The 11,479-nt window shown below is 44.2% G+C and overlaps 1 protein-coding gene across 2 annotated transcripts in view; it reads right to left on the bottom strand.

Moving 5' to 3' along the window:
* The window catches only part of Ildr2 (immunoglobulin like domain containing receptor 2), a 64,602-nt gene that overhangs the window by 44,972 nt on the left and 8,151 nt on the right, over positions 1-11,479 (bottom strand). For both annotated transcript variants that reach the window (XM_050158349.1, XM_050158350.1), the window contains exon 2: positions 92-424. In XM_050158349.1, the coding sequence (XP_050014306.1) occupies positions 92-424 (333 nt within the window). The remainder of the gene's footprint in view (positions 1-91; positions 425-11,479) is intronic.

Raw genomic sequence — 11,479 nt, 5'->3', positions numbered from 1 at the left:
AAACAAAAAAAAAAAAAAACAAAAAACCAAAAAAAAAAAAAAAAACGGACCTCCCTCCCACTCCCTGGGTTCAGAACAAAGGTGTTGGTACCGTGAACTATTGTGATCTCTCTGCCCCTGTAGAAATCTCCCAGGGTAACGGTCGAGCCCTGCTTTGAAGCTACCACACGAACGGTCCTTCTGCTGTCTAAACAATCCAAGTAGGGGTCCCATTCCAGGTTCCTCTTGCTGAGAGCTTGGGTTCTGGGAGAGGGCATGCCCAAGGATTCTCCCATGCGATCCTGGCAGTAGGATTTGAACTTCCACTGCACCACTGCAGGCTGATGGGAGGACGTGGAGAAGTGGCAGCGAAGCACGGTGGGCTGGAAGAGCATGGCCACCTTCTTCTTGTCGGGCACTGAGACTTGAAGGCCTTCAACCATGGCTGCAAAACAGAACGAACGTGTCCAGGCCTGATCCAGATCTCAGGCCTCACCTCTCACCATGTGACAGCATCCCTGCTCACACCCTTATTCTGCACGTAGGCTCACAGTGCTGGGTAACGGTCTATTTCGGTAAGGACGGCAGAACAACAAGAGCTTGAGACAGCCAGTCACGCTGCATCCACAGTCAAGAAACAGAGTTATAAACGTGTGCTCTTAACTCACCTTCTTATACGGTCTGGGTTCCTAGCCCAGGGAATAATGCCACCCACAATGAGAAGGTCTTCCCACCTCAACCCAATCCAGATAAACCCCCACAGGCACAGGCATGCCCAGAGGCTGTATCCCGGGTCATTCTAGATCTCATCAAGTTCATAATTGAAACTAACCACCACATTTAGCAAGACATTCTAAAACCCATCAGCTAGCTTCCTGCCTTCAGCGTCACCCCTTTGATGGAACTCTATCTGCGCACCAAGCTTCACAAATACAAACTTAACGCGAGCCGTGTTATTACGCATCTCCACAGCTCTGCACATGATGACCCTTGTTTCTGGAATGCTTTGCCTCACTTCCCTTGGAATTTGCTTTGCTTTCCATCATCCAAAACACAGATCAAAGGCCTCTTAGGATGCATTCTTTGGCCAGTTTGTCCCTTCCTCCTTCATGTCAGCCACACACAGCGCTCTTGTGTACACAGTACACAAGAATTGTAACAATTCTGTGAGTATTTCTTTTCCTGCCCTTCCAGAAAAGGGTTGTATATCATCTTGTCATCCTAAATTATGAAGCCCAGAGGTGCTGAACAAATACTTGATGAATAACATTCAAGAAAAGTTGACTTCCCTTCCTGATGGTGACCCACGCAAAGGGAAGAAGTAAGGGAGAAAAGAAATCTCTTCATGACAGAGAGATCTCAGGACCAAAGCAGTATACTAGGTTGAATAGCTCTGAAGAACAATCAAAAGAAGGAAAACCACAAAAATCAGGTGAGAAGAGATGCCAAGAGAGCCAGGTAATTATAGTAAATGAGAGACCAAGTGAGTCTGAGAGACAAAGAGCTGTGTAAACTCATTAATAAAATCTAGACATTCTAAGCAATGAGAACACAACTTAAGTGAATGGGAGAGTCTAAAGCTTCAAGCCTAGAAACTTCTGTCAGAAGAAAAAAGAAGGAAAAAGAAAGAAAAGAAAAAGGGACTGTGATGAGAAGCAGAGAAAAGGAGTATAAACATAGATGATAGATAGATAGATAGAGATAGATAGAGTGATAGATGATTAATGGAGACATATAGATGATAGATAGATATAGATAGATGATAGATAGATAGATAGATATAGCTATAGCTGATTAATAGAGACATAGATATAGATAGATAGATAGAGATGATAGATAGATAGAGATGATAGATGTAGATAGATATAAATGATTGATAGATAGATATAGATAGATGATAGATGATAGATAGATATAGATAGATGACATAGATGGTAAACAGATGGATAGACATAGATAGATGATAGATATAGAGAGATGATAGATAGATAGATAGATAGATAGATAGATAGATAGATAGATAGATAGAGAAATATATGGAAGAGGTTCCGAGCTGAATACAAGAATTGTGAAGTTGACTTTTGGTACCTTGGAGCAGGTTTCTTTTTTCCCCCTTGGTTTTGGTTTTGGTTTTTTAAGACAGAGTTTCTCTGTGTAGCCCTGGCTACCCTGGAACTTGCTCTGTAGACTAGGCTGGCCTCATACTCAGAGCTTTGCCTACCTCTGCCTCCCAGGTGTTGTGATTAAAAGCATGCACCACAGTACCCAACATGGGGCAGAAGGTATTGCCTTAGAACTGCAGCACAGACTTGAGACAGGTGAGAAAGGATACCTTTTCTTTGAGAACCTTCTTCTCTGTGTCTACAGTACAAAGCACTCACCCTCACAGCTCAAACACACTTCTTAGGAACATATCTCTTTACCAAAGCAGGCTTGACAAGGATAAGATGTTCTCATGTTTCCAATTTCCAGACCCATATCCTCCCTCCTCCATGAAAAGCACAGGGGAAACACGGGCCCTAATTCTCGTTATGAAAGAACGATTTCTTCATTCCATGGAATTTGGTAGTGAACACAAGAGAGTGTGTGGACCAGCTATGTGCTTGGAGGTTAAAATAAAGCATGGATGAGCAAATATGTGACTATTAGTATGAGAATTTTGAGGGCTTTGCAGAGGAGAGTAGTAAGTGAGTCATAGTTCGCATAGTATATTAAAATAGTGTTGGCATCCAGCAGGAGGGCTTAGAATATCATCTGACAACATACGAGTGGCAAGGCCTGAAAATCTGCGTAGCAATAGCAATCTGAGACGCATTCTGCTCACCTACCCAGTAAGGATTGTACCGCTTTCTCCCAGGGTCACAACATGATGCCTCACTGGGCTTCTTCAAGAAGCAGACTTAACAGAGGTTCACTTAGAGGCAGATCTCACACGACAATCCCCCCTCACCATTTTCACCTTTGTCCTTACTTCCTGTTCTGATGCCACCCCATCTCAAGGACCATCTCCTGCCACCGGGTTTGAGCATACCCATATTATGTAGACAAACCCCATCAAGGGGTAAATAACACTTCCATCTGGAAGCTCAGTTGCAGTCTCCCACCCCAAACGCTGTAACTAATTCCACTCTCCCTGACTCGCACGGCTGCGACAGGAACACACATTGCTTTACCCCTGAACTTATACAGCACCAAGTTCTGACCATGTAATACCTGGAACCTTTATGTACATCCCGGTTTCCCAGGAGACATAAAGGAACAGAGGTGACACAGACTCAATTAATAGCAGCTGTGTTTGGAGGAGACACAGGCACTGCTGCCAGGACACACTGCACTTGACCATGCCAGGTCCCCGCTCTGTGCCCTGCTGAGACTCCGCTTAGGAAAGCCACAGCTCCTAGCCTCTTTAGGGTAAATACCATCAGCGCGGGGAAGAGTGCAACATGAAAGCACTGGCGAGGTTTTAAATGTTAGTTATTCTTTTTTTTTTTTTTTAAAGAAAGAGTCAAGTTTGGTTTTATTCATTAGACGATTACTGAGAATAACGTCCTCAGCAGTTCTGTTCTCTGTTAGTGAGATTAGTCATCTGAGCAAGTCAAGCCATTGAACCCTCGTAATCAATTATTAATAGAGGTTAGTCAGTCAATTCTCAGCTTCTTCCGTGATGCACACGCAAACCCCTGCTAGGAAGAATAAGAAACGTGTTCTCGGAAACGCTTGCCTTTTCACAGCATGGCGGTGAAAGGCCTGGATTTGGGAATCAATCCTAAATTAGAAATCCAGCTACATAGCCTTAGGCAAGTTACTCAACGCATGAGTAAAACCATAATAACAGTAAAAGTCTTATGGGGTTGTTTAAAGGTGAGATACATTGTATCCTAAATACTGATGGTGACAGATGATACGTACTAAGCACTGAAGATAAGCAACTGCTGCTCGAGTTGCTGCGACTAGCAAGGAGTATCAGTTGGCTTCCGGGGAGCTGTGGTCCCCAAGCTAGGCAAGTGCAGAGAGCCAGGTAGGAGATGTTGAGTGTGAAGGGGGCAGAACGGGCAGAATATGCACAAGCATGCTGGAATATAACATCAGAACTTCCACGGTGACAGTGTCTGGCTATGGCCATCACTTCACTAGTACAGGCCCTTGGAGTCGGAATGGAGAGCGGTGTGTGTGTGTGTGTGTGTGTGTGTGTGTGTGTGTGTGTGTTTGTGCACGCTGTATGGGCATAGATGCACATGCTGGTGCAATGGGGCTTTGGACTCAGGATAGAGCTGGGTTCTTTGCGAGAACAGGACCAGGAGTTCTGAGTGTCAGTTTACTGGACTTTTGAGAACCGCATGTGTTAAGATTTAAAACTAAAAATGACAATCCCTGTCTCTACTTTGTAGGTTTCCAATGGTAAGGTGAGTACCATTCAACTCCAAAGGTTGCTCTGACCCCATTCATCAGGAACCCATCCTCACAAGAAGATGAAGGTCTCGAACTGCTCTTCTGGCCCCAACCCTAATGTCTAGGGTGAGAGATGGGATTCCTTGTGCCCACTGGACAGCATCTCTTGTTCTCATCCTGTTTGCCTCCTACAGACATTGCTTCCGCCTTGCTCTGCTAATTTGTACCCTAATTGTCCTGACAAAACCTTCAATTTGCTTTTCTCAGACCCAGATAGCAGCCCCTTCTCTGAAGGGCTGGGTATTTTTCCTGTATCCCATCATGCATCTGAAACCACCATGCCTTCCCTTCCATGAGGGACTGAAACCCTACAAAACTGTGAGTTGTTGGGAACTGCAGTCACAGTGAGGCACAAGTAACGAATGGACCCCAGGTAAAAACTTGAGCATTGATGATCTGTTCTCTGCCTTTGACCCCATTCAGTTAGTCACTATACATACCTCTCAAACCTGACTTTCCTCTATTCTCACTACAACCAGCTTCTAGTCCCTCCTACCAGGTAATAGCTGTATGGCACTCTGTGCTAAGTCCCTCTCCTATAGCATTTGAATGAATTCTTTCAAAGGCTTATACAATAGAGGCAATTGTCACACCCATTTTACATATTAAAAACTGACGCTCAAACATGCATATCCTGTCTAACATACCAGGGTAGCAGGTGACAGCCAGGCTGAGGCCCAGGCTGACTGGCTCCAAAGTTCTTAGCCATCATTTTATATAGGTAGCATTACCATCTGTGTATGAGAGCAGCATCCTGTGGAGCCTCCCTACACTAGCCCAATCTACGCTCCACGTTTTTTCTAGAGCATTCTTTATTAAACACATTATTATTCATATCAGTTTCATTTCCAAACATTTCAGTTTCTTGCTTTAAAGAATACTCACTCATCATTCTTTCCAGGATAAAAATCCCCAAATCTCAATGCCTTGGTATAATATAACATCTTACTCATGGGTCTCAAGAGATGGCTCAACAGTTAAGAGCACTTGCTGCTCTTCCAAAGGACTTGAGTTTGGTTCCCAATACCTATATTGGGCAGCTCACAACCACCTATAACTTCAGCTCCGGAAGATCCAAATGCCCCTTTCTGGCCTCTAGGGGCATCCACATACACATGGCAGACACAAACACACATAAACTACCATTTAAAGACAGATCTTATCCATGATTGACTCCATATAATCTTGAGCTACACATTTTTTATCCTTTATCTATAATAAAAGGACAGATAGCTAAAAAGTGTTCCTAGAGCCAGAGAGAAGAACTGAGGGGAGGTGTGGCAAACACAGGAACAAGCGCTGGCACATAGTGGGGAGGCAGGCATTTTGAGCACAGTCTCTGGCACACAGTAGGAAGACAGGCATTCTGAGCTTGGGTACTAGTACACAGTGGGAAGGCTGATGTCCTGAGCTTGGGCACTAGCAGTGGAAAAGCTCAGGCACTTGTATCAACTTAGGGATTTTGAGTTTTGAATTTTTCTTAATCATTTTAGAGGTACAGAAAGAATCTGTTCCACCCTCCAAACTAAGGTAGGCATTCCAGAAAGCTGAAGAGAAGCAAAGGGCAGTGAGGAAAAGGAAAGAAATAAGTGAGGGGAGCAGGAGAGAGAGGTGTGTGGTGCGGGGAATTTAGAGAGCCTTCAAAAGTGAAACACTGGCTGAAGGAAGCGCTAGATGGCTATCAAAGCCCATTGCCCATGGATAATTTAATTCTTTCAAATGTATTTAAAATTCTTCTTTAGGCTTTGGGAACACCAAGAAAAAAAATTCCCAGATCTTGGTACATTTAATCTAACCTTGTTTATTTTATTACTCTAAGGTCCCCAAGGCTCATTGCCAGAATTTAGTTGAGTCTGCATCCCCAACATACAGCAGAGGCATAGAACACACTGAGGTCTAAAACCGTGGTGTGCATGAAGAAATGGATGCTCGCGTGAACTGTGGGTCTGTATGGCTTTCTTAGCAGGCGGGCTTCAGGGCAGAGCATGGATTCAGGCCAATACCTACGAAGCTGCCTGGAAGCAGAAGTGAGTGGCGGCAGCTCAGCACGGTAGCTGCCCTCTTGGCTTATTTTCAGAGTAGGGAAAGTCTGCTCCAAGTACAGACACTGCCTGCAAAATAGGGTCCTACCCCAATTCTCGTCTGAAGGATTCTATATATGACAAACTGTGTTCTTATGGAAATAACAAAAGCAAATTCTCAAGCAAAGCTGTTCTTATTTTAGCACCCTTGGTTTTTTTCAAGCTCCTTTTCCCCACTTGTTAGCTATTCCTCCAGCATCTCTGAGAGGCAGTTCCATAAGCACACCCCCATTTTAGAGAAGCAAAATTGCTGCTAATGGCCACAGAGAGAAGCATCCTTGAAGACAAGCATCTTTAGCAGTTTCATATAAAGCTTGCCATCACTTAGTGTCTAGTCTCCAGTGCAGACTTGACAAATTCTCATCCCCCAGAGTACCCCATAGACTTCTAAGGCATGTCTCTCTTCTGTTTGACATTTCAAATCTTCCTTCTCCTGCCCTCAAGTTGTCCTAAGAAATTTATCATTTGTTTTCACATTTTAAACATGCTGTCTCAATCTCCCAAGACATTTTTTAAGAGACACCTAATGGGCAGGCTTTCTAAATGTAGGCATTGAATAGATGGAACACACATATCTCCAGTGGGGTTAGCCCACAGTCCAGCCGAGTAAGGACAGCCTGCGCATCCCTGAGTGTTCAGGATAGGAGCATTTGCCTAGCGTTCAGCTGCAGGTTCAAAGCTTAAAGACAAAGGAAGCTTTATGGTTTTCTTCTAGAAGTGGAAACCATCTTGATCAACTATAGTCAACAAATAAAATAAAGTCTTTACTAAGAGTAGTAGACGATGCCTTAGCACTGTCTGTTATTCTGAGCTTTGTTCTCTAAGTTTCTCAACTGACACCCCAAGTTAATCAGATTCTCTACAAAAAAATTCTTCCCTGCTTAAACTGGCTCGAACCAGTGTCTCTTCTTTGCTACTTCAGTACCTGAATCCTTCATCTACATTAGTTGTGGGTAACCAGATAAACCATTTGAAGATTTTTTTTTTTTTTTTGGTTTTTTGAGACAGGGTTTCTCTGTGTAGCTTTGGAGCCTGACCTGGAACTCGGTCTGTAGCCCAGCATGGCCTTGAACTCACAGAGATCCACCTGCCTCTGCCTCCTGAGTGCAGGGATTAAATGTGTGCACCACCACTGCCTGGCTGAGTATTTTCTTTTTCTTATACTAGTATTCTAGTATGTTTTCCTTAAGACTCTCAAAGATCAACACCCTGTACCCATTTCAGATAGGACTGTGGGCAATGACATCCTGGTGGGTTTTGCTCATGGCCTCGTTATCTCTTGCTGCCAGTAGCTCTGATGCCTGTGCACTCATTAAGCAAACTTCCTATGTCTCCAGCTGAGCCATGCTTTCTCCTTCTGCCACCTCCATGTAGATAAAAACCAGACCCATGCCTCCTTTCTACCTGATTTGTTTCATCATCCACAGATCTGAAATGAACTATGGGTGATGTCTAGCTGGCTTATGTGCTGTTCCAATGAGACCAAAGCAGTGCTGAACGGGGTCAGCCTTCATCCTGCAGTGCAGAGGGACCTTAGAAGCCATCCCAGTTCTTCCAGATGGGTCAGACTTCAGCCATTTAAATAGGGCAGAGAACATATAAGAAAGTTCCTATCAACCTTTATCACCGTGTTGTCTGTATTTCCTGTCTAGCTCTCCCCTGAGCTCCAGACCCAAACACACAGCTTTAGTTTCTATTTTAGTGTCGCACAAGCATATTCACACTCATTCTGATAAAGAGAGAGACACAACCATTCCCTCTTGTAGCACTAATAATAAAAATCCAGAGACAGATACTGGGTTTCAACCTGAAGATCAAAAAAGCAAAAGAGCCAGCCACCGACTCTTACCCCTACCTCAGACCGAAATGGCGAATCCTGTCTCCAGGAATCTCAGAATGAGACTGAACTGAGAGCTGTCTCCTCCCCGTTTTATACTCCTCCCTAGTGCTGGGACTAAAAGCATGCACCACTACCGCCCTGCTTCTATGGTGAATTAGTGTGGCTGCTGGGATTAAAGGTGTATGTCACTACTGCCTGGTCGGTATAGCTGACCAGTGGGGTTGTTCTACTCTATCATCAACAGGAAAGTTTTATTTATTAAAATCAAATGAAATATAATTCCACCCTCCTTTTTAGTAATAAAACATTCTAGGTTTTCATTTGGCCAGATAAACCACCAAGAACTACACACTTCCTAGACTCTCTTGCAGCTAGCTGTGGCCATGTGACCAGGTTTAACAAGTGAGAAGTATGGAATCATCTATGTCATCTCTCTGCCAACAAGCTGCTTGCCTTGGACTCTACTTCCCTTGTTCCTCCCGCTGAGAAAAGCCTACAGCTAGGAGCCCCATGCTGGAAATGGCAGCCTTATCCCGACAGATTCCAACTGTAATGAGAGAGAAATAAAGAATTTTATATTAGTCTCTATGTGTGATAGTTAAGATCACCAACTTTCTAGAACCTAAAATCACTGAGGAGGCAAGACTCTGGGAATGTCTGGGAGGGATTATTGAGATAAGGTTAAGTAAGGCGGGAAGACCCAACCTAATTGTAGACTGTACCCTGCCATGGGCTGGAGTCCCAGACTACATGAAAAGGAGAAAGGGCTGAATGCAAGCATTTCTGCTGTAGATACAATGTAATCAGTGTCTCTGCCCCTGCCACGATGACTCCCCTACACAGTGTAGACTGTAGCCTTGAACCACAACCTAAACAAACTCTTCCTAAGTTGCTTTTTATCAGGTGTTTTGTCCCAGCATTACATAAAGTAGCTAATGTGCTATGGTTTAGGGTACCTTAATTATAGCAGCCTAGGCTATGCTATAATCAAGAGAAAGAGATAGAAAGATTTCCATGTTTTATGGGCTTCCCCTTTTATATTAGTTCGTATCCAGGATGGTATTCCTAGAAATTCCAACATAGAAATCTGGAGGCATCTTTAACAGTTCTTCCCCCTTTGACCTCTGCATCCAGCCAGACCTACTTCTACCACCCTGTCTGTCTCTCACCTCACTGCACCATGTGGGGTCAGGTCCCATCACACCTTCTCCTACCAGGTTTCTTACCCACATCTAATCTATTCCCCACCTTGAGCACAGCTGTTCTTTCTAACATGCACATTTGATCATGGCATTCCCCTGCCTCGGATTCTTTTTTTCAATATTTCCTCTAGCTTTCTGAAGGACAAAAGGGGCTTCTCTTTTCTTTGCGCCTGCAGGCACTAAATGCTTCAACCATAGATAAATATTTGTAGTTTTCAGAAAATATCACATCCTCCCTTGATTCTCAGCCTTTCCGCAGCCTGTTCCCTCTGCATGTTCCTTTCTCCCCATAGCACCCCTACCCTTCTAACTCCTACTTATTCTCCAGGACTTCCTCGAATCACTGTCTCTAAAAGCTGCTTCCTGCTCTTAGGGCAATCACCGTACCCCGCAGAATCACATTTCATTGCCTGAGAGTTTCCTTTTCAGTCATCTGGGGCTTTTGTTAACAACAGTTCCATTCTGCAGATTTCTAAAGAGTCTGCAGCACAGTAGTGATGACATTACCGTTCTTAGATGACTTAGTCCAGCACTGTTCCCTCGCCAATCTGCACTGGGCTCCACAGGCAGGGTACAGTCAAACTCTACAGACTGTGCACTGGGCCACAGGATTCCCGTTGCCCAGTGTACTATGAGTAGATAAGGCATAAGGCTGCCTACGTCCAAGTCTTGAAGGCACTTGTGTGATTTGGCTCTACACTGCCTCTATTCTTCCACCCAATGTCCTAGCATTTGCCCTCAACGGTGAGAACAAAATATCCAGTTAGTGCCTGTTCCTTCTTATTGGGTATTGGAATTAAAAGTCAACTAGTACTGAGTCGAGTCCACCAAGCCCACAGCAGAGCGCAGCTTCATGGGACATGATTACGGAATAAGTATCACCTACAGTGAGCTATTGAGATTTATTTCTTGATGATGCATCAAGATGCTAATGAATATACCTAGTTGGGTTCATGAGAAGTACTGAGCTATTGCTATGTGCCGAACATTGTTCTGAGAACTTTTTTTAAAAACATGGTTTAATTTTAATTATCTGACTAGCACTAGAGTTGAGTTAACTTTCCACGTCAAAGTCAATGGAAATAAGATAAAATACTAATCTAGCGTTCAAATTCAAGTCAGAGAGAGAGAGAGAGAGAGAGAGAGAGAGAGAGAGAGAGAGAGAGAGAGAGCTGCCTCCGACTTGCTTCTACCTCTGTATCAGTCCCTTGGCAAGCATGGGAGTAGTTACATGAGGGCCCTGTTCCCAAGCCAGAGTGCAGCATCCTGGAAGCTCCAGACCCGGAAGGAGAAGCATCTTCTTCTTAGTTCTTTCTTGTTTCTTGGCTCATAAAGAGCTCCAGTCATCCAAAAACGCTTTCTTTCATTTTCAGAGAGCCGAAAACCTCTCTCAACCACCACAACTTGAAGCCTCCTTATAGCACAGCCACATCTTGCATGGCTCCTGAGTGTACAGCACCGATGCCTAGTCCCAAATGCTCAGCCGTGTCTGCTGTCCTGGGGACACAGCCTCTGCCTCTCCAGAGTATTCCTCACTCCCACCCCCACACCTCAGGACTTCATTTAGGGAAAACCACCAACCAATCTTTCTCACTTTCCCCTCTACTATTTTCCTGGATTCCGTAAACTCTAAGCCTCAATACCCAAGATGCCACAATGGTCATCATGTATATTCACTTAAGTCAAGAGTTATTGATGTGGGAATGATTTCTTACTAATAAAGAAACTGCCTTGGCCCATTTTATTGGATAGAAAATTAGGTAGGCGGAGTATACAGAAGAGAATTCTGGGAGAAAGAAGGTTAGAAGAAGAGTCGCCATGGTTCTCCCGCTCCAGACAGACGCAGGTTAAGATCCTCCCTGGTAAGCCAGCTCGTGGGCTACACAGAATATTAGAAATGGGTTAGAACAATATGTAAGAGCTAGCCA

The sequence above is a fragment of the Alexandromys fortis genome, unplaced genomic scaffold (genome assembly GCF_014885135.2).
Source record: "Alexandromys fortis isolate MF-2015 unplaced genomic scaffold, M_Fortis_MF-2015_v1.1 scaffold_97, whole genome shotgun sequence".
NCBI lineage: Eukaryota > Metazoa > Chordata > Mammalia > Rodentia > Cricetidae > Alexandromys > Alexandromys fortis.
The sequence above is the reverse complement of the archived record's forward strand: the minus strand, read 5'-3'. Positions and strand labels throughout refer to the sequence as shown.